At 45.7% G+C, this 23,551-nt stretch overlaps 1 protein-coding gene across 1 annotated transcript; it reads left to right on the top strand.

The window, feature by feature from the left end:
- Positions 1-22,585, top strand: POU2AF1 (POU class 2 homeobox associating factor 1). Its single transcript, XM_053270007.1, has 5 exons — positions 1-130; positions 16,711-16,838; positions 17,456-17,498; positions 17,607-17,878; positions 21,781-22,585. The coding sequence occupies exons 1-5, from the start codon at positions 115-117 to the stop codon at positions 22,093-22,095; spliced, it is 774 nt and encodes a 257-aa protein (XP_053125982.1). The 5' UTR covers positions 1-114; the 3' UTR covers positions 22,096-22,585.
- The last annotated feature ends 966 nt before the right edge of the window (positions 22,586-23,551 follow it).

The raw sequence follows: 23,551 nt of genomic DNA, 5'->3' as shown, positions 1-23,551 counted from the left end.
AAAAAAAGTTGAAAGGAACATCTTGACAGCCTGTTATATCACAGAAAGGCGCAAAGATCAACCAAAAAGCCAGAGAGAGAGAGAGAGAGAAGGGAGTCCTTTCTGCCTCAGAATATGCATTGGCAAAAATGTGAGTTCTGAATTATTATTATTTTTTTTTTTAAAAAAAATAATGACTAGAACAGACACTGAAGGCCAGCTGAAAACCACGCCCACAGAGTAATAACCGCTAATATTTATAATTTGCAACGCTCTTTGAATTTGACCAAAACGCTTTTCATTTTTTTATTATTGTGTGGGACGCATTGTGAGGTAGGTCCTGATTACTCACATTCTACAGACAGGAGTTCTGAGGCTGAGATACCGGGACTTGCCAAAGGCCACACAGAGAGTCCGTAGCAGAGATGAGGCTGGAATTCCAGCACTCCAAGTCCGAAAGTAACAACTCAGTGCAAGAAACAGCAGGTGCTGCTGGGGCTGAACCATGGCAGATACTGGGTCTTTTAATCCTGGGCGCATGAGGAGCTAGTTGTGCTTATTGAGTGATGGGCACCCTGCACACGCCTAGAGGCACTGTTTTCTTTAGTCTTATTTCTTCATATTTTCCTATGTGGCATTTTTCTTACTGGATGCTGAGAGCCAACAGACAGCCTTAAACATTTGCATTCTAATGCTCAGCTATTACTACGAATGTTTGTAGCCGTAACGCTCTCTTTCCCTCCTCACTTTGGAACTTCCCAGCTTTGCTTCAAGTGCGCATGATAAGAACCCGTGCATGCTCATTTCAACAAACTGAAGCCAGATCTGTGCCAATGCCCTTAAGAGGAGACTGGGGTGTGTGTGTGTGTTATAGACTGTAGGAGCAAGCCCTGATGGTCGGAGCAAACATTTTTTCTGCATCTCTGCACTGCAGAGTCACTTAATTCCTACACCAAAGCAGGCACAGAAAGTCCCTTAACACTGTGTTTCCTGGCAAGATTGCAACCAAGGGCATCATGGAGGGGGACCCCATGGGGCTTGGGCCCCTAATGAAAGGCTCAGCGCCCCAGATCTCATCCTCCTCCTTCTCTGCTGTTGCTCCAGCAGCAACGAGTGCTTCGCGTCTCTGTCTCATCCCTAAAAGTGTTGGGGACAAACTGGGGGTGAAACAAAGGCTTTAGCCCCCAAAACAGCACTGCTCTCTTCCAGTTTCCCTGTGGGGAGGAGGTGTAATTAGACAGGCGTAATTGTCACTGAGTTGAATTATCAAAAGTGGAGCTTTAGGTGCAGGCCCCAGACTTTCTGAATACCTAGCAGTGCCCTTTGCAACAAGAATGATATAGATGGGTGTCCCATTTCTCATATGGGGGACTGGGACTGAAAATCAACAACTCACCAATGGGTGCCAAAGAAGTCGCAGTGGAGGATGGATCGAGTCATGCTCCAGAGAGGTGAAAGGCGAAATAAAAATTATCTATATTGCATAGGACCAGAAAGTTTCTAATCTGTATAACAGCACTGAGAATATTTCCAATGCTTTTGTCAGGATTAGTCACTGCCAATAAGTCACCAAATGATTCATGACTCTGGTCATATATAGATACTTATTTTAAAAGGTTACAGTGGTTGCAAACCAAAGAATTTCCATTTTTAGAAAGTGAATCTTATCGTTGGCATCTGCCTTTTAAAAATGTGCAATAATAACCAAATGGTGAAGGTTTATCACTGACAAGGCCATTGTGTCAGTGCTGTGGGGAAAATATTGGTTTGATTTATTTGATCAGGGTTTTACCCTGATTTTCTACATAATAAATGTCCAAAGTGGCTTGGCAGTTAGCAAAGCAGTCAAAAAAAGCATGTAAAACGTCAAGCATGTGCGTTTGTGAGCATATACACACACGTTATGGAAGCAACAGAACTTAAAACGCAGAGGGCTAAAACTCCCGGGTGTCAGAGACTGATGTTCACACCGATTCTAACCTCTCTCTTTAGAAATGAATCACTGCCAGTGTATCTATAGTGGTACATAACCAAGCCACATATTACATTGGAGCTCTGTAACTGGAAGTTCTCCTTGTAATGGTCCATGAGCCAGGCCCACAAATTTTGGCCAGCAAGACCATCCCAGGAGATGAATGCTGATCGTGATTTTTTGCAGCATCTGCCTCCTTAGAGGGTGAAAACAGATGACAGTGTTGCATTTGCAGAGAACAATAACTAATAAATAAATATTATCAATTAATAAACAGTTATTATGGTGAACAATAATGAACAACAACAACAAATATTTATATGCCGCTTTCCAAGAAAAGTTTCCAAAGCAGTTTACATAGAGAAATAATAAATAAATGAGATGGATACCTGTCCCCAAATGGCTCACAGTCTAAAAAGAAACATAGACACCAGCAACAGTCACTGGAGGTGCTGTGCTGGGGGTGGAGAGGGCCAGTTACTCTCCCCCTGCTAAATAAAAGAGAATCACTAAGTTTAAAAGATGCCTCTTTGCCCAGTTCTCAGGGGTCAGTTATTATTACAGTTATTATTGAATAAACAGTTATTATTACAGTGATAACTTATTCTTCTGTGTCATTGCCCCCTTTTCTAATGCCTAACCCCAGTAGCGGCCAGTAAGGGCAGGGCCAGTGGGGTGGGGGAGGGAGAGCGGTGAGAGGCAGCTTTAAAAAGAAATCATCAGGTGCTTACTGGTGTTAGGGCAGCACCTGCAAGCTGACTCAAGAAGCGGTGCTCCGCCCGGAATCCCATGCGGGACGGCGGCATGGCCCTAGCCTCTGCGTGTGCACGTGGCCTCTGCACATGCACAGAGGCCAGGGCCCCACTGCCGCCCTGCCAGAATTCAGGGCAGGGTGCTGCTGCTTGAGGCAGCTTGCTGGTGCTGCCCTAAGACAGTGAGCACCTGATGATTTATTTTTAAAGCGGCCTCCCGTCGCTCTCTCTCTCTCCCCCCCTCACCGCCCCACTTCCCGGCACTGCCCTCACTGGCTGCTACTGCTTACCGCCAAAGAACTAGGGTAAAATTGCAGTCATTTTTGCACAGAAAGGGCGAGGGTGAGGGTAACAACGAACAAATTGTCGCACTCTCCATGGATTCCTGCCACTTTTCATTTCCATTCTTCTGATAATGTTGATAAAATTTTATAGTAGTTTTTGTACTTTGAGAACTTCTGGAAGCTTTTGGAACAGCATTGCTGGTGTGGCTGCTGCAGGCTCGATGGCCAGGACAACGAAAGTGCATGAGAACGCACTAGGGGTGTGCACAAAACCAGCTGAGCCCAATTCGATTTTGGCTCCCTTTGACCCCCAGCAGAGGGGGAAACCTGCAGGCATAATTTTAATTACATAATCATTGCAGACTGAGAAAGATCACTTTAAACACCCAAACAGTAATTTCAACCCTCCCTTGGGGCTATCCTGGGAGCTTCTCAAATATGCAAGTTCTCAGGGATGGTAGCTAGACCAACCAGTGCCCACAACCCCTAAGCTATTTTATAGTGATTGGCCTATTTTTCTCAGCTTTCTTCCAAAGAGCTCAGAGCGACAGAAGTGTGCCCTTCCAAAAATGGCTCACAACAAGCTTTATCCTCACAACAAGCTTCTGAGGTAGGCTTGGCTGAGATTGAGGGACAAGCCCATGGGTCACCCGGTGTGCTTCATGGCTAAGGAAAGATTTGAACAGAGGTCCCCCCAGTTGAATCGCCACCCTGTCCTGGCTTTCGGAAATGCACACCAGACCATCAAACCGCAGTGTGTAAAAAGTTCTAAGAAGTTCAAGGTTCTTCTATAAGAACACAAGAACAGCCCTGCTGGATCAGGCCCAAGGAGGCCCATCTAGTCCAGCATCCTGTTTTGCACAGTGCCCCACCAGATGCTGCTTGGAGCCCACAGGCAGGAGTTGAGGGCATGCCCTCTCTCCTGTTGTGACTCCCCTGCAACTGGTACTCTGAGGCAACTTGTCTTTGAGGCTAGAGGTGGCCTATAGCCCTCTGACTAGTAGCCGTTGATAGACCATGACGTTATCCAAACCCCTCTTCAAGCCATCCAGGTTGTTGGCTGTCACCACATCTTGTGGCAGAGAATTCCACAAGTTGATTATGTGTTGTGTGAAAAAGTACTTCTGTTTATTGGTCCTAAATTTCCAGGCAATCCATTTCATGGGATGACCCCTGGTTCTAGTGTTATGTGAGAGGGAGAAGAATTTCTCTCTATCCACGTTCTCCACACCATGCATGATTTTATAGACCTCTATCATGTCTCCCCACGGTCGTCTTTTTTCTATCCTCTGGCCCAGGGAAACTTTCCCATGCCCTGTTGAATGGACAGGAGGTTCCTGGTGGGTTGTGCTGTCTGTTGGATGGGAAATGCTTATCCTTCAGTGATTTTGCAGTAGGTGGAATGGAATCTGGAAAACAGTTCTGAAAGTCCTGAGCAGCGATATCGAGAGATGAAACTGTCATGTGTTCCATCATGTGTGACTCTGTTCAAGCGAAGCCAACTTGTGGGGTGAGGGGGGGGGGAAGAGGAGACTCACTGAGGCTTCCTAAGCCAGCTGCTTCAGAGCTAACTGAATCTGACTTTTAGCAGGTTTTATTTATTAACATGTAAATGGTCTGCACGGTGGATTGTGGGCAGCAAAGGGAACTCAGCAGGAAGAGTGAATGTATGCACAGGGTAGCGTTTCTAAGTGTGTCCTCCATGGGTCTATGGCATTGCAGTGTGACCAAAGCAACTGATGACCGGGCAAGAGAGTGACCTTGTGTAGGTTTGTTTTATTTTAACATTTCCATTCCGCTCTTCCTCCAAGGTGCCCAGAGCAGTATACATGGTTATGTTTATCCTCACAACAACCCTGTGAGGTGGGTTAGGCTGAGAGAGAAGGGACTGGCCCAGAGTCACACAGTGAGTTTTGTGGCTGAATGAGGATTTGAACTCAAGACTCCTCGGACCTAGTCCAGCACACAACTATTGTACCACGCTGGCTCTCAGTGTGGCTTGCATTCTGACTCTTTCAGCTGTTAGTGATCAGCCGTTAGTGATCATCTCTCTTGGCCACCAGAAAATCTCTGACTGAAAGGAAGACCAAAATGAGGGTCTCCAGTTTCCCGGGGCAAATGTTGAAAGGGTATAGCCAGAGAGACCACTCCTGTGGCGGTTGGCTGGCAGGCATCCAGTTTCCACTGCTGATCACCGCTCCATGGGCAAAGAGAAGCCAGCCCCTTTCCCGGCGGTCGCAATGGAGCTATGGGGACAGCTATGGCTTCCTGGCCATGAACTCAGGCTGCCTTGAGGCTGGCTGGTTGTCTACCACACCTGCTTCTTGCTCAGTTCCCTGCTGTTCATGTCCAGGGAGAGTGGTGGTGTCTTGGCCTCTCTGCGACACCATGAACTCCACCATGGCCTGCCTCCACAGACTGCAGGCCTCTCCAGCCTCTCCGGGGGGCTAACCCTCCCAGAGATTGGCCCATGTAATTTCTTACAGATGGGGTTTCCCTTCACCACCCCACACTAACACATGACAGGAAGGCCGATTGTCAAGTTTTCCATGTGCCAACTCAGGCCAAACAACAGGTGGTGTGGGAGTGCCATTTTTGGAACTCTTGGTGTCTTTTTCTTTCTTAAAAAGGAGCTGTGGGTGGGATTGGGACCACAGTGTGAAGAGGAGGAGGAGGAGGAGGAGGCATGTGGTGTTTCTGGCTAATCCACTCATGGATCCAGGCCAACCTTTGAATGGTGCTTTACTTACTTTTATTCCAGTCCTGGAGAACAGGTGGGGCTAACAAACAGTCAGCAGCAAGAGCACTGAAGGCAGACTGCACTTTCCTCTTGGTAAACAATATCTGTCTCATGAATACTAATATCTATCTCACATTAATATTCCTAATTCAATTCCACTGTCTCGTCCTTGCGTACCACAACTCCTTCCTCAGGATTCTACACGGGTAACAACAAGGATATTATGGCAAGCCGCGGATAGTGTGGCAAGCTGTGGGATAAATCCACCGCAACAATTTGCAAGGCCCCAAAGGCTATGAACTTCAGTGGGAGTGGTGGGTACAGCAGCATTGTGTATTGCCATTACGGCAGGGGGGGGGGCAGGAGGGAGGGTCAGTGGAGATACTTGGAAAAGAGGAGGCAGAAAGTCTAACCTTTCCTCTCCATGCCATGAGGGTCTCAGTCCAAATTGCCCATTGTGGACTAGGGATGATGGAACTTCTAGCCATACAGCACCTGGGGAGGGATCCAAGTTGGAGAATCCCTGTCTTAAGAGAACAAGGACCCTTTTTGCTTTTCAGTTAGTATATTTCACATACAGCAAGTGGTGGAGAGGCTTCCCCAATGTGAAACAGAGGTGGGGGTTTGGAGCAGTAAAACCCTTTAGTACAGGAGCCAGCTGGGGTGGTCAGTACCATCGAGGGAGGACACACACTCGTGATTTTTGGCAAGGTCTGCAACCCTGGATATGGAGAAGAGGTGATAGAATTACAAGACTTCCAGCTTTCAGGGTCTTGTTATGCTTTTACTTCCACGGCCATGGGGCCATTATAAAACACTATTGCAGCAGCCAAATTTGCAATGGTGTTTTAAAAGTTTCTAGAACTTTTAAAAACAGAAAAACTACTATCAAATGTCATTGATGTTGCAAGAGGAATGGAGATAACAATGGGCAGGAATGTCCTCCAAAGATTACTCCATGGAGAGAGTACAACCATTTGTTCATTGTTACCCGAACCTTTCTCTCTGTGCAAAATGACTTTTGGCCCTTACTAACCTGGCAAAGAGGCACCTTTTATTGATTGATTGATTGATTGACTGATTGTTAAATTTATATACCGCCTTTCATTAAAACAATCCCAAGGCAGTTTACAGCAAAATTTAAAAACAAGATTGTAAAATCTTAACGCGGTGATTCTCTTTATTGAGCAGGGGGAGAGTAACTGGCCCTCTCCACCCCTAGCACAGCATCCCTCCAGTGACTGTTGCTGGGGTCCATCTTATGTTTCTTTTTAGATGGTGAGCCCTTTGGGGACAGGGATCCATCTTATTTATTTATTATTTCTCTATGTAAACCGCCCTGAGCCATTTTTGGAAGGGCGGTATGAAAATAATATAAATAATAAAATAAATAATTTTACCCTCATCATTTTGGGGCAGGGATAAAGAAGGACTGATCACACATGCAGTCTTTTCCATCTCTATTAGGGGTAGACATAGCCAACAATCACAATGATATTCATCCCCTGAGATGGTATCGATGCCCAAACATTTGTGGGACTGGTTCACGGACTACCTCATGTCAGTATAGGGATGCTGAATTCCAAGAGTTTGGGTATGTCTTCCTATTCCCATCTGTAAAATGTCGCTGGGTGTGATTCTCCAACACTCCAGCCCACTTTTCTTTTGCTCAGAGGCTCTTGAGCATGGAGCAAACACTCCTAGCTAGATGTTTGCTTCGCATCTTTGCAGTGTTTATCATCACACCCTGCCATTAGTGTGACCAAAAAACGGAAAACAGGCTAAACAGCAACCCCAAAAGTGTCCCCTTGGATCTGTTTCTCGCCAGCTCTCATTGTCAGCCTTGCTCCGAAATAAAATCATTGTAAGTGTCCCTGGGAAAACAAGACTGTGTCTCAAGTTTCACAGGAGGGCCTGTGGGTTCTCTGCAAGCAACAGGCCTTGACATGCTCTGTGGTGTGCAATGCTGACGCTGTTAGGGGATCAGAGCGTTCCGGGAGACGCAAACGGCGTCAAATGGAGGTTGAGTGCTTCCTGACAAAGTGATGGAGCCATTGACATCCAGGAAAACATGACCTCCCTCCTGTTGACACAGCCCTGGGTTGACACCAGAGTATGAGGCATAAGACTTTCCCACAGATGCTTCCTGCTGAGCAGCGGCATGTCAGTCAAGCAGAGGGCGTGTAGATCCTTCTCCAGGGTGCATTCCAGATTACACACTACAACTGGGGTAAAATGCTTCAACTTGGCAGGATCCAAGTCAACTTGGCAACGACCCCCAGAATCTCAAAATCCTACAACAGGGAAATACAGCTATTTTTCTGCAACAGACTTGTAACATTGTAGCACACAAAGCAAAGATAAAATCCAAAATAAGGCATCGGAAATGTGAACGGCACCTTGCTGTCAGTGCAGGGATGGCAGTGTCGCAACATAGGAAGTGCAGAAGCACACTTAGCAGATCCGTAGTGACCCTGTGCTAGGTTTTAATCTGGAAAGCGCCCAGGTCTCCTTCCAGAATGGTTGATTCGACACCCTCTTCTGAGATTCTGAGGGCGCTTACATGTAGGTTCATAGGAATGTTATAGAAGCCTGATTCAGACACTATGCTGTACGAGTCTGTACACTCGTCTGTACACTCGTACATGTCTTTGTGTGAATGTCTATACCTGTGTTCATCTAAAAAGTGAGCCTGGATACAGACCTTTCAAATGCATGGTATTTTATACTATTGTACCTGTATCTAAGATAACATGTGAATGACTGTATCTGTGTAAAGATCTGTACCTGTGTACACTGTACGCCCACGAAACACAATAAAAACAATTGCATAAAACAGTTATTAAAACAAATGATTGAAATTAATTCTAATTAAAAGCCTGCAGGAGCAGGTGAATCTTGAGGGTCTTCCCAAAAACAAACAGAGAAGGAGATGCTCTTATTTCAGCCGGGAGCATATTCCAAAGCCCCGGGCATGTAATTCCAACTGACTGCAGAAAAGCAAAATCTCAGGGCTCTCATGTGAAGGCATCTGGAGTTTGTAATGCAGACTGGCCCTAAGGATTTAAGAAAGCACCGGTATTAAAGGGTATGAAATGTATGAAATGAAAGGGTATGAAATGCACCACAGGCTCTGGCATACATGGATTTTATGGGGACCCCAAGCAGTGACTTGCATACAATGGGAGATTTCCCTTCTTGGTAAATAGGATGCATGCGGGGGGGGGGGGCGGAGTCTGGACTGAGGCCCCGGCAAGGGTTAAGATTAAAGCCCCATCACAACATTCCCAATCTGCAGGGACCCCCATTCAGCGGCTGTTCATCAAGATAAATCAAAACATATCAGAACCAGGGGCACAATTAATATCACACATAATCGTCTCTTAAGTTTGCGAATGTCTCTTGCGCACATGGGATCGGACCCAAGCATATAAAATTAAGAGGGTTTCTTTCCTTAAAAAAAAAAATTATGACCGCAGTGTGTGATAAGGTGTGAGAAAGTATTTTGTGCAATCCGTTTTTTAAGATGCGAGCCAAGATCCCCAACTGGTCTGTTAATAAATGGATTGGATTATTATTATTATTCTCCTTGGTTTTACTTAATCTTTTGGCGATCCAGCCGTGTTTACATTTCACCGGCTTCTGCAAACAGGAAAAAACTTCCATTATATCACCCCAAAGTTTTTTGTTTTATTTTGTTCGTGCGATTATACCGGGGAGAGAGGGCGAAAAAGAAAACAATCTCGGGCTCTGGTCTGAGCTGCAACACTGAGAAATTTATCACCTGCCAAAGTGTCGGGGAAAGAAAAGGCATTGTCAAAAGACTCTGGAGGCTGAAAGGTAGCCACCCAAGCATGCAAAGCCCTACAAGAGGGTAATATGTTTTCAGGGGAAAGTTGGTGCAATAGGCAGGTGCCGTGACTCACCGAAAAGATGTCCATTTATACTGACCTGAAGAAAGGCAACTTAGGGAGGAAGATAGAGGGCTGGCAGAATCTCAAAAGGGGCTCAGCACTGTTTCCAGCATCCTCGATGGGCCGTTCTCAATCATTCTTGTCAAACTCTCTCCACAAATTCTCAGAGTGCTTGAAAGATTCTCCCTGGTTAATTCTGTCTGTTGTCATGGTTTGCATGCTCTGCTCCTTCTGGGAAACCTGGGAGTGGGAACAGGGCTGCAGCTCAGCTTTGCATGTGGCAGAATGAGGCCCCAGGTCCAATCCCTCGCAGCATCTCCAGATAGGGTGGGGACAGACCCCGGTCTTTCCTGCTGGCTGACTTATGGGGATGGGGCTATAGCTCAGTGGTAGAGCATCTGCTGTGCATGAAGAAGTGTTTGTTTATTATTTCTTATTATTTATTTATTTATTCGTTCAGTTTATTTACCGCCCTTCCAAAATGGCTCAGGGCGGTTTACAACAGGATAAAAATAATTAAAACCAGCTTAACAATTAAAATCAAAACTATAAAAACAGAATAAAACCAATTAAGCATTAAACAGCTAAAAGTGTTTAATTAAAGCATTAAATTTAAAAGTGTTAAATTTAAAAGTGTTAAATTTAAAGCATTAAACAGCTACAAGTGTTGCGGGGAACCCTTTGCCCTCCTTTCTGATTCAGTCACTTGCTTTCATCGTATTTAATGAAGAATGAGGAGTCTGACTGAACCAGAAAGGATTAGACTAGGTTCCTGCATTTGGACTCATTGCTTGACTCAGAAATGCAACTCAACGGGGGTGGTGCTCTAATTAATTATGTATTTCGTGATCACGAAAGGCAGAGTACAGGTCAAAGAAAATCTGACCAGCACTGGGCCTGAGGACATCCAGCTGCTAGTTTATATAGATTAAAAACAGCAAGCAAATCAATCAGACTCTTCAATATATGCCTTTGTCATTTAAAATAGTTATATTCATACAGTGCCAACTAGCCTTGGCATAAGCTACTGCTTACTGCTTTACCCGCTTCTTATCAGCATCTTCTGACGCCAGCCATGTTACTTTTCTGCTGAGAAGTGAATTTGTCCCATACCCTTGGCTACATTTTTATCTTTTCTCAGGCTTTGGTATTTGCTACCTCTTGGGAAAGAGAGACCTCACATTCTTAATGTTCAGGCCTACTGCAGGCCTTTCTGTTGGAAGCCAAACTTTACACTTATTGATTATTGATGAGCCTGTATTAAACATTCCCATATCAGAATGACCCAAATTCAATTCCTGGCAGCATCTCCAGGTAAGGCTGGGATAGACTCCTGCCTGAAACTACGGCTGGTGGTCAGTGCAGATAATACTGAGCTAGATGAATCAATGGTCCGACTCGGTATAAGGCAGCTTCCTATGTTCCTATGGCCTTGCACGCTCTGACCAGCAATGGCAGGCAAGCATCCCTGAAAAACAGATATTATTGACCTTCTCCTACAAGGTCTGGGTTGTGTTCTCAATTCACACCAAACAGTCCTCAACTCACACCCTAACAGACCTGGCCAACAACCGGCATGAACTGTGTCCGGACCTAAAACACTTTCCGGAATCCCCTGCAGCACACAGGAGTTCCGTAGCTTTTGGGCAGACACATTTGTGTGACAGCCAATTTTCTGAAGATAGAAAATTTGAAAACCTACAAGATGGTAGAATTCTGAGGGGATAGAGTGGACTGTGCCCTGTCAGACTGCAGGTGGAAAGTGTCGTTTTTGAATGTTGCCTCACATATGGAAAAAAACAACCCGAAAACATTATTGGAAGCCGCAAACTAACACATCAGGGAGAAAGGCTCTAATTTTTCCTGTTCAGGACTCTACTATCTCATGTTGCCACATGAGTAGACCGGGCCTATATTGGCAGGTGTGGGGTGGATGTCACCTGGTCTTAGCTGTGCTATCCATTTTCAGCACCAGCCCTGGAACACAGGAAGTAATCCATAAATACTGGCTGTTTATGGAGACCTTTGATCTTGTGGAAATGAGACTGGTTAGGGAGGCATGTCAAAATGTTCCTTTTCCTAGATAGCCATGTATGATGAATTGCCCATGTGCACCTGGGCAGCAATGAGTTCATGGATTCAATTTGGGCTTAAATCATCTGCCTTAAACATTTAAAAAAACCCTTCCTTCTGATAGCGCCTGGCGCATTCCCAATGTTTCTTACCTCATGATAATGTTTCTTATCTCATGACAACAACAACTCTCTGAAAAGATGCAGATAAATCTGTTTGCCCTCTGTTGCTGCCACGAGACTCTGGAATGTGCTCCCTGCTGAAATAAGAGCCTCTCTATCTCTGAAAACTTTTTTAAAAGTCTCTAAAAACTTTTTAATCTGTTTTATGTTGTTGTAAACCATGGAAAGGGAAATGCCGGATGTTCAAGTTGATTTCAGAAAAGGCCAAAGAACAAGAGACATCATTGCTGATGCACGCTGGATAATTGAGAAAGCCAAAGAATACCAAAAATAAGTCAATATATGCTTTAATAACTACAGAGAAGCCTTCGATTGCGTCAACCATGTCAAGTTGTGGAATATCCCTAGGAAAATGGGTGTCCCAGAACATCTCATTGCTCTCATGAGAAACCTGTACACAAGGCAGGAAGCCACTATCCGGACAGAACATGGTGAAACAGACTGGTTCCAGATCAGCAAAGGAGTAAGACAAGGCTGTATACTTTCTCCTTATTTATTCAACTTATATGCTGAACATATACTGAGAGAAGCTGGACTGGAAGAAGATGAGCGTGGTTTTAAAGTTGGAGGAAGAAACATCAATAACCTGCGCTACACTGATGACACCACTCTGATAGCTAAGAATGTGGATGATCTGCAAGCTCTAGTAATGAAGGTCAAGGAGCACATTGAAAATATGGGACTACGACAAAATGTAAAGAAGACTAAACTAATGACAATGGGTACAGCAGCCAGCCTCAGAATTGATAATGAAGACACTGAAGTGGTAGATAGCTTCTGCCTTCTAGGATCGACCATCAACAGTAGCAGTCAAGAAATATGCCACAGACTAGCACTTGGTAGGGCTGCAATTAAGGATATTGGAAAGGATATCCTTTGGAAAAGATATTTAGATGCCTTGATGTTTCTCTTCCTACAAAGATTAGAATCGTTCGGATAGTGACTTTTCCTGTGACACTCAATGAATGCGAAAGCTCGACTTTAAAGAAGCAAGATAGAAAAAGTATTGACACTTTTGAACTCTGGTGCTGGAGAAGGCTTTTGAGGATACTATGGGCATCCAGGAAAACAAACCAATGGATCATAGAATAAATCAATCCAGAATTTTCACTTGAGGCACAAATGACCAGGCTCAAACTATCATGCTTCAGACACATTATGCAAAGACCCAGCTCCCTTGAGAAGTCTTGGTGGAAATTGAAGGAAAGAGACTCTTTGGGACTAACCATTTGTTATCAGTAGGGAGTGGGTGAGTCACCCACATTGTCACCCATTCCTACACAGGAGTGGGTGACAATATTTATAGAAGGATCCCTGGCAAACACAAGGCAGTTTTCTGGTGCTTGCATTTGGAACAGACACAGGCTTAGGGCGAAATGTAACAGTGGGCAACAGGCTGGGAGGTGGAAATGTTGTTTGATTCCAATTAGCAGTCCTGTTCCAAAATCCAGAACTGTAAAAGAAAGACCTTTGTAGACTCTGAGGACTATAGTAGGCCTCATGTGGGGATTCCCAACATCTTTTTCTCTTTTAAAAGACAGCTATGGGGACCTCGGGTTTTGGATTGGGGGTACAGAATGGGATTTGGGGGAGCTGATCCCTTCCCCCCAAGCCATAGCTCTGGTCTTAATCACCCCAAAGCTACTATAACCTGCAGAGCAGAGGGGAGAACTTAAGGGCACAAAAAGGTGTATTTCTTTATTTACCGCCTATAACAAAAGCCTCAAGGCCGTTCACAATCAAATAAAACAACCAACAATATGAAAGCAAACATTTAAAACACATATACAATTCAATTCAAAATAATACATGAATACAAATTCAGCTAAAAACCTGGCTAGTGTGTCTTCAATACTTTTCTAAAAGCAAAAATGCTCCAAAATTTCCCCTCCACAGTCAAAAGCAGCTCTGGGGGTCTCAAACAGAGAGAGGCCATTCCCATCACCTTGAAGTTTTTCACACCCGGCTTTTAGTTCACATCTCCTCCGGAATGGAGGTGTGTGTTCACATATCGGCCAAATTTACCCCAACATCCCTGTGAGCTCTTGGGGAATTTGGGTTTTTCGTTGTACATTAGAGTGTAGCCCAATTTATATAGGGGTAAAAAAAAAAATCTGCTTTTTGCATTGGTTTTTGGGGACAACTTCAAACTCGCAGTAAAGCCTCGCAGAAAACCCGCAGTAAAACCTGCTGTCTGGAAAAGCTCTTTGAACTCAGACCTTCCAGATGCAAAACAAGAAAGGTTTTAGAAAAATGTGTGAAGACTTGGCGTTTTACTCAGGCCTTTGTGTGATTGTCTCCATTGCAGCTTCTTTGTATATTGTATGGTATTTTTATGTATGTATTTTGAAATTTTTAATTAGATCTGTTGTAATATTTTTAGCATATTTTAATTGTGTAATTTTTATAGTCTTGTTTTAACTTTTTCTATGTGAACCTCCTTGTGCTTATTTTAATAAAAGGCGGTATATACATTTAACGATAGATAGATAAATAAATAAATTAAATAAAATAAAAATAAAAGCAAGGGCTCTGCCCCTGAGATATAGCAAGTCTGTAACATTAAGGTCTTGCCTAATACGGAGTCAGACCATTGACTCAGCTAGCACAGGGTCTGCTCTCTGACTCTCCAGTCTCAGACATCAGATAGTCCCTACCTGATATCCTTTAAGTGGAGCTGCCAGGGATTGAACCTGCAACCTTCTACATGCAAAGCAGGTGCCCCTCCACTGAGCTAGGACAGCAGTGATGGTCTCTAGGAAAGACGTTGCACAACAGTGAGCCACTGCTTAGAAGGCCCTCTCCCTGGCGGCCTCATCTCTGACGGCAGAGAAAACCCTTTTAGACCCGAGTGTCCAACCCAGGTTCTCTATTCATGCCAACAAGCACCAGCCCCTTTCTGCAGCCCCTAATCAATCCAACATGCAGGAGAACTTCCCAGTGGGTCATGTCCTCTGGTTAATCACAGGGAGAGGATTCCTCCACCCATAGATACCCAGATGTCTTGCTGCTTCACACAGTATGTGCCTAGCATCTGCAGAATATTTCCATGCAGACTTGCTTGTGTTTTTTGTTTTTTTTTAAATTTAGCTCATATCTAGCTCCTGAATGTATTCCACTGTGTGGCGTTAAAGAAGAGTGTTTCTACATTTACATTTGAGTGCTTTACCTTTTTAATGTGGACTTCAAGAGATTGGGCAAAATCAAACTTTTCTGGAAGGGAAAGGGATTTTCAGCTCTTTGATTAGTTGGGAAATGGGGAAGAAGGTACATATCTCAGCTGGGGTATATATAGGTATCCATTTCAGTCAAAACTCAGCAGCAGGAATGTTGCTATCAAGGGATTTATCAGTACCTACAGAGTTTCCTGAGCTTTGATATGGCGGCAATTTATTACCACAGAATGCTTCACTTGTGATAACGCTTAACAGTTTCAGATACAGAATTGTGTTTCCTGGTGACTCATATGGCTGCAAGATTTCAGGGTGGCTTTTTGTTCTGCCTGGAGATGTGGTTGTTCAAAGGAAATATTAGCAAATCGTTGGCTTGTGATCTGGAACACTTTCAATGAGCTAAAAATCAAGGGAACACAAGGACACATCCACACTGCAAACGCAGACCTGTTGCAAACCTGTGTGTCTGTCATGGCTTCCAACAAGAAGCCTAAGTAGCTGCATAAGGGGCTGGGTGGGGTCCCTTCGCAGCCTCCTCCAAGCTCCCCCAAACTTGAGAAGCCCCATGAAAGTGAAGGCACCGGCAAGCTGGTTTCAGTTGGCCGTGTAGGTAGATGCACCCTCGGCGTTACTAATGAGTCACAGGGCTGCATAATGACTCCCCGCTTTAATAAGAGCAAGCAGCACTTTTGTGAAACAGACTGAAACTGTGCATATGTGTGTTGTACAGCCTTCTAATAGGTTGGTGCCAGGACTTGCCACCACCAGATACATCAGCCTTGCACAAAATAAGGCCTGGGGCCCTGGTCCGGTCCACGGGGACATTTGCAGGAAGCTAGCCAGTGCAGGAGCCACAAAGAACTTGACATTTCTGGGGGGCTGGCACAGCCAGGTGCCCCACTGGCTGAGCAGAGACAGGGTTTATTTTCTGGCCACTATCCTTCATTAAAACTGTAGGCCACTGCAGGGAGGGAAAGACCCACAAGTAACTAGTAATTGCTTCAATTAATACGCATCTTGATAATTGATAATTGGAACTGCAATAACCAATGCACCCAAAATTGACCTTGCCCCCTCGCACATCATGACAATTTCTGGTCCACTGGGGCATTTAAGTTGTGTAGCTCTGCCATACATATTCAGTTGCCCTTGAATTGTCAATTTGGGAAATGGATTTTAGATTGCCATTTACCAGTGCTGATTGCAAAAGATTCAGTATCATCGTGCTCAAATAAGTTGAGTCAAACCCTCCCAGTATACACAGAGAAATCAGACCCCCTCATAGTTCTCAAACAACATTCAAGCTTTGGGTCTGTGGGGCAGGCACTCTGTACATGGTCAAAGGAACGGCCATCATAGCATATGAGTTTGAGATTTGGTATTGAAAATGGTGCCTGGTAAACTGGTTCCCATTCAGGCATGTTTCACATCCACATATTTATACCAACTTAAGGTATAAGTTGGGGTGTGAACTACAGAGTTTCAATGACTGCACCCCACCACCATATGAAGCATAGATCTACGTCTTCTGTTCTGGGAAGGCGACCGCAGAGTGTGGTTTGGGAATCACTTTAATTTTTTTAAAAAATCAGAAAAAGGTCCTATGGCAGTGGGAAAATAACCACCAAAATCTTTCCTTAGCTTCCATGCCTGAGCAGCCTCCCCCACCACGGCCCTATCAAGGCGTCCGTGTGAAGGAACCAGTGAAGGAGCTCCTGAAGAGGAAACGTGGAAGCATTCAGAACGCCAATGTAGCTGCAGCGACGACGGTAGGAAACGCCAAACCACAATTCGTGGGCAAAATGCTCTTCCTCTTGGGGTTGATTCATCACTTTTCCACCCTGTCAGCTACAGCAACCTGCAAACATTAGGTTTTTGGATGGCAGGCGAAGTGGAGATGAAATGAAGGTGCACAAACTCCACCTGCTACAGTCCTACAAATATTTGTATACCGATTTTCAGCCAAAGTTCCCAAAGTGGTTGGCACAGAAAAAAAAAACAATAAATAAATACGGTGATCCTCTGTCCCCAAAGGGCTCACGACCCCAAAGAAACATATGGTAACCACCACCACCAGCCACTAGAGGGATGCTGGCAACCTTTAGAAGAATTTGAATTTTAAATTTCTAAGTTGTGCCTGGTGCCTGCACATGTATATCTGGAACCAAAAGAAGATGTGCTTTTGGAACGCTTGCAATGTTCCTGTCTTTGGCCTCTCATTTTGGGAAATGGACGTTTTTATTCTGACCCGCTCATTTGCTCGGATGGAAGTTGGTCCTAGTTAGAACATGACTGCAATGAATTTCCAGTTGGCCTCTGAGTAATAGTTTCTTGGGTGTTTATTTCTTGCTTATATAACTGATGTCAAACTCTGATTTTCCTTTAGGTGTTTTTCCCCCATCAGCCACTCCCATCCTATTCGCCCACTGGTAAGGCTTTCAAAATTCTTATTTTCCCCCCACCACCACCTCTTTGTTCACTGGCTTGATTTGTGGAGCTCTTTGAGCCTCACTTTCCATTCTCTAATTTGCTCGTAGGCCAGGTCTGCACAGATATGGACTTTGTCACACCTTCGTTGCCAGTCACAGATGAAGGGTCGCTCTACTCTGGGTGGTTGACACCACCGTCCACTGCCTCCCTACAGCCTTTGACCCAGTGGGCCACCTACCCAGATTATGTGTCTCATGAAGCAGTCAGCTCCCCCTACACAGCAGACATGTACGTTCAGCCCGTGTGCCCCAGTTACACGCTTGTGGGGACGTCTTCGGTGCTGACGTATGCCTCCCAGCCGCTGATCACGAATTTTACGGTGAGTTGGGCTGCATGGGTCTAGCAACTCCTAGCACTGTGCAGGGTGGTATGAAGGTGTCTGTTTTCTACCCATAAGAGTTTCGTGTACATTTGAGCCTTTTCCTGGCACCAAATGCATCACAGATGGTCACGCAAAAGAGAGGCCAACTCTGCATCATCACGGCTGGCTCTAACATAATGCACTGGGGGGCAGTAACCCACTCAGTGAACTTTTGAGCACCTTTACGGGATTGCCACTCGAATGGAGGTTGATATTCTATGTCAGGAGTGGCCTCAAAGGGCTAATGATTTAACCCCTTCTTCTAAGACAGGCAGGCCTCTCTCACCCCAAGTCAGAACCAGATTAAGACATACCAAGGCCCTGAGCTGTGATCAATCAATCAATCAATCAGTCTTTATTATGGTCTTTGACTAGCATAAAGTAGATTACATTAAAACAGCATTGAGGCAGCATTAGAACAGGCTATGCCCAGAACCGTGAAGACTGTAGAGAAGCGAAAAGCTGTACACTGCTACACAACTTAAACTGTGGTAAGCTATCTTAAAACTACAGTTAAAATGGGTAAAATTAATGTGAAATGGATAAAGACTATATACAAGCTTTAAGTGGTTAAAATCTCTTCAGTCTGTGAAGGTTAAAATTTTACTCAGTCAGTAAAAACTATAAAACTATAAAATGTTGTGGAGTTAAAACTAAGACAATAAAATATGCTGAAAAGGATAAGGTGTGTAAACACACACTGTGTCTGGCCCGCTTAGTTCTTGCCTGACGGAGTTTACACGCTGGTGCACAAAACTTGACAACATTATGTGTTATAGCGCGATTAGAGTCAGAGAGCAGGACAGAGAGGCACAGAATTGGCTTGAGCAACCTGGGGTCTCGATTAATAATGGAAGAATGAGGGTGATATAAATGTCTCTCTAGTATGGGCAATAGAGGAGGACATGCTCTGTGGTTTCAACTTGCCCAGAATCACAGGGGCACCGGCATTCCGAGAAGGCGCTCTTCCTGGATCTGCTTTCTCGCACAGCTGAAGGAAAGGCACCACAACAGGCCAGGGTGAAGGCCTTTCTGTGTTTGGGGGCTTCCAGCTGTGTGAGGTATACAGCAAGAATTGCTTTGTATCTTAATCTCTTATTGATGAGGAAGTTTGAGACCTCGCCTAAATCAGCTTGGTACTCTGTCTGCTACGCATTGTTTGATGAGTGCATTTGCCTGTTTGTAGCCCATGGGGTCAACACCGACTCTATTATTATTATTATATATTTTATTTTACACAGTCAGACAGGTGTTATTAACTGGTTTGTTTTATCCAGACATCGAGTCCTTCCCTTATTATTATTAGTTTATTTGATTTATATACCTGCCCTTCCAAAATGGCTCAGGTAAGAAACACCAAAGGTTTCAAAGTGTGTCAATGGCACACTTTACCTTTAGCCCATGAAAAGTAAGAGGGGAGGGGAGAAGAGAGCCCAGGGATAACATTTTTCTCAGCACTATTCATTTCCAGGTGGATTGATAATTGTCCTGTAATGTCAGCTGGGCTGGACGCAGTGGGAGGAGCAATAATCTTAACCAGTAGTTGAGTGTGGCCATCCCAAATCTGGCCTCCACTTTCACCAGACCGTCCTCTAAACATAGGCTAGCATTAGAGACACACCATAGTACTTGCACATCATCATACTATCAGTTACTAAATACCATCAAATGTCTACTATCATTAGATAGTCAGCTGCCAAATATCAAAGACCCAAACCAAATAGCACTGGATGTTAAGCACACATATGAAATATCCAGTGAAATAATCGGCAAATATTTGAATATCTGGTAGATTTTCAATGTCAACATTTTCAGAGGAACATGTGAAGGATAATTTGGGGGGGAGCAAATTCTCTCCAATGCTAATATAAGCATGAACTAAATTAAGCCTCTTAGGAGATCATTGTTCACAGCTTAGGAATAATGGTGGGGGGAGAGGGGGAGAGAGATCGAGAGATCGATGTGTCATCGGTTTACCGTAGGCGTTGACTAAACGAGGATCTCACGGCTCCAATTCACAGCATGTAAGGTGCTGTAATTGAAGAGGGCCATAAATTGCATTGTTCTGTCTCCCTACTCAGAATATTGAATATCAGATTTGAATATTAGAAGGAAGAGCTGGGTGATATATTTCAGCTTTCTTCTCAGTCGGCTTTATCATGCTATGTTCACAGCATTATATGCAGCTGCACAATTAATAATAATTTTATTTGGTGGCATTTGGGGTGTTCTGCATTCTGTTGTACACCACACAACAGAATAAAACCAAATGAGGGACAAGGAACTTTTTCTCCTGATTTGTTTGTTTAGCTGTCTATGTGTGGATGCGAACACCCATGGGCATGGTGCTTCTCAAAGAATGAAAGGATGAGCCTCTAACCCCAGGGATGCACAATCAAAATATTGGCCACCTTCTGACATCACGAGAAACCTAAGGCAAACTGAGGTTGGCCCCTTTTGACATCTGAATAGTCGGAGCTCTGGTTCCGGGACTCAACCACAGCTCCAATTCCTAACCCCCAGCCTCCAGATGAGCCCTCCATTGAGAGTAAGGTTCAGTTACCAAACCAAGGGTCTGGAGGCTGGAGTGTGCCAACTGTTTGGGGCAAGTCGACCAAACCGGAGTTAAGGGAGGAAGCTCCTCCCACTGCTCAGATTTCATTGGCTGGCACGGCTTCCCATCCCAGAAAGCCATGCATCCAGTTTCCGCCCCCTTCCAGGCTCAGTGAGCACAGCTACAGCTCATCTGCGAGCCCAGCGGGAGTCGGAGAAGGAAACCGCGGGTTCGCTGAACCCATGGTTTGGAACCACGTCTGAAGGCGGCCATTAAAAAAAGGGAGATAATAGGAAAGGGGGAAAGAAAATGAAAGCAGGGGTAAAGAGGGGAAGAAGATGTGATTAATTCAGTTACACTTATTTAGGCTTACAGTAGGGCAATATTTATTTTTCCATCCCTTCATTCATTCAATTGAGTACCCTTCATCCGCCCTTTCTAAAGTGGCTCAGGGCAGTTTACATTAAAATCAAAAACACATAGTAAACCAGATTAAAATTAAAATTAAAATTAGATGTAATTAAAAGCCAGGCTAAAAAGACAAAGCCTGATAGACAAAAGGCTTGCTCAAATGGCCGTTCAGTGGGGTCGGACAAGTACCCTATCCAGTTCGGGAGCTGCGCCTGGTTTATGGTCATGTGCGAGTTCAAAGCTAGGTCGGGGGAGGGGGGAAGTGACCGTGTGGGAGGCGGGCGCAGGCTCTGGTGGTCTGTCCGCCAACCTCGGCAATCTGCTGAGCTGAAGTGATGTGTCGGATGACACTGCCGGAGCCTGTGCCAGACCATTCCCCCCTCCCCTGGCTTCGCTTTTAACTCACGCACCACCACCAACCGGGAACACTGGCAGCTCCCGAGGGTGGGTAGGACGCTTGTCCTGCCCACTCAACGTTCATGTGAACCAGCCTAGATGCTTGGGCAGATGCTGGGCAGGTCTGGCAGAGGCCCTGGGCTGGGCTGGTAAGGCCAGCAGACTCAGGGGCCAAGGAGCAGACCACATTTGCTCTCGGCATCTGGACCCCGGCCTCCCTCCAAGGAATGCAGGGCCGTCCACAAAGTTCTCTGGAACATGTTAGCCTCGCAACAGTCCTGGGAAGCCGGCTAAGAGTGACGGGCTGGTCCAAGAGTACTCAAGGAGCAGCACAGCGGAGCAGGATTCGAACCCCTCTGTCTGTCTGGATCTAGGCTAGCCTAACCACTCTACTGCACTGCCTCATTTAGCAGAGAGAGAGACAGGCAGGCGGGCAGGTTTTCTTTGCAAGCTGCGAGGGAAAGACGACTGATGGGGGTCGCTATGTTTTCTCCCACAGGCCAGACCGTCCACCCCAGGAGTTCTCCCTCACCTGGATACGATGGACCAGCAAGCCCCTCTGAGCTACTTCCCCTGGACTCAGCCCATCCCAACCCTGCCCGCCCCTTCCCTGCAGTACCAGCCCGGCGCTTCCACCGTCCTCCAGGCCCCCCAGTTTGTCCCTCTCCCCGTTTCGATCCAGGAGTCGGCCCCCCAGGAGCTGGAAGACGCACGGAAAGACGTGGCCCCTCTGAGCATCGAGAAGCTCCTCCTGCAAGAGGAGAGCAGCGCCACGTACGGTCTGAGCCACAGTCTCCCCGTGGAAGGACTTTAAAAACCAGAGTTGCTGCAAACCAGGATCTTGCAGAATTTCTCTCAGGGGTTGTGGTGGTTCGGCACTCTTCCATGTGAATGTGGGACCCAACATGCCATGCATGGAGAAGGCTGTCAGGAAGGAGAGAAGCCGTGCCCCTGGGGACTCTTGAGTTCTCGGAGTGTGCTGCGGGGCAACCATATAGCAGCAACCTTTTGCTCGATCTGGCAGGCAGGATGACCACACCTTTCCCCATTCGCTGTTCAGGGGACGGGCCTTTTCTTGTGTGTGTGTGAAGCCTTCAATCCAATCCCCTAGTCCCCCACATATGAACTCAGCCCATGCCCGTGTAAATAAAAGAATTGCTTTGTCCTTCCTCACTTTATTCCCCTTTCTCTGTTATCTCCCCACTGTCCGGATTAGATTGAGAGCCCTTCGGGGCAGGGAACTGTCTTCTACTTCTTTGTAAAATGCTGCGCATGCAGATGGCATTAAACAAACAAACAACAGATCCGGTATTATGGCACTGAAATAGACTAAGAACAAAATACTTTCGCTAAAATGGAGAACATGGAAAATTAGATGCTGCTTAATTTCTGTGTGCAGGGCCAGCCCAGTCTAGAAGATGGAGAGTTGGTCTTGTGGTAGAGAGCGTGAATTGTCCCCTTTGCTAAGCTGGGCCCACCCTGGTTTGTTTTTGGATGGGTGACTACATGTGAGTGCTGTAAGATATTCCTTTAGGGGATTGGGCCATAGCTCGGTGGAAGAGCATAAGAACAGCCCTGCTGGATCAGGCCCAAGGCCCATCTAGAACAGCATCTAGTCCACAGTGGCCCACCAGTTGCCTCTGAGAAGCTCACAGGCAAGGGATAAGGGCATGCCCTCTCTCTTGCTGTTGCTCCCCCCCTGCAACTGCACTTAGAGGCATCTTGCCTCTGAGGCTGGAGGTGGCCTATAGCCGCCAGACTAGTAGCCACTGATAGACCTGCCCTCTGTGCAGCATGCAGAAGGCCCCAGATTCATTCCCTGGCAGCATCTCCAGGTAGGGCTGGGAGAGACTCCTGCCTGAAACCTCGGAGAGCCGCTGCCAGTCCGTGTAGACATACTACTGAGCTAGCTGGACCCACTGAGTCGGTGTAAATGCTCCCTGTGTTTCCTGTGTGGCTTCAGAATTCAAGGGGTTCCAAAATCAAGAGAAAGACCTACTTGCCCCCATCCCTCCATCCCAGAACAGGGTCGGGGACAGACGATCTGGGTGCACGGAGTGGGGGAAAGGGAGGGTTTCAGGAGGATTCCATGAGCACAGGTAGACTGTGAGAGCAAGATCTGTTGGGTCTGCCTCCTGCTGCTTCCTCCTTCTGAGTGTTGGAGATGAGGTTTCCTCAGCTGGAAGCTAACCTGTAACTTACAAAGCACTTATGCATTCCTTTCCTCCAGTCTGTTGGAGACTCCTGTTCTCATGGTTGCAACCATCTAG

Source organism: Hemicordylus capensis, chromosome 8 (assembly GCF_027244095.1).
Source record: "Hemicordylus capensis ecotype Gifberg chromosome 8, rHemCap1.1.pri, whole genome shotgun sequence".
NCBI lineage: Eukaryota > Metazoa > Chordata > Lepidosauria > Squamata > Cordylidae > Hemicordylus > Hemicordylus capensis.
This window is presented reverse-complemented; position numbering and strand designations above follow the sequence as displayed.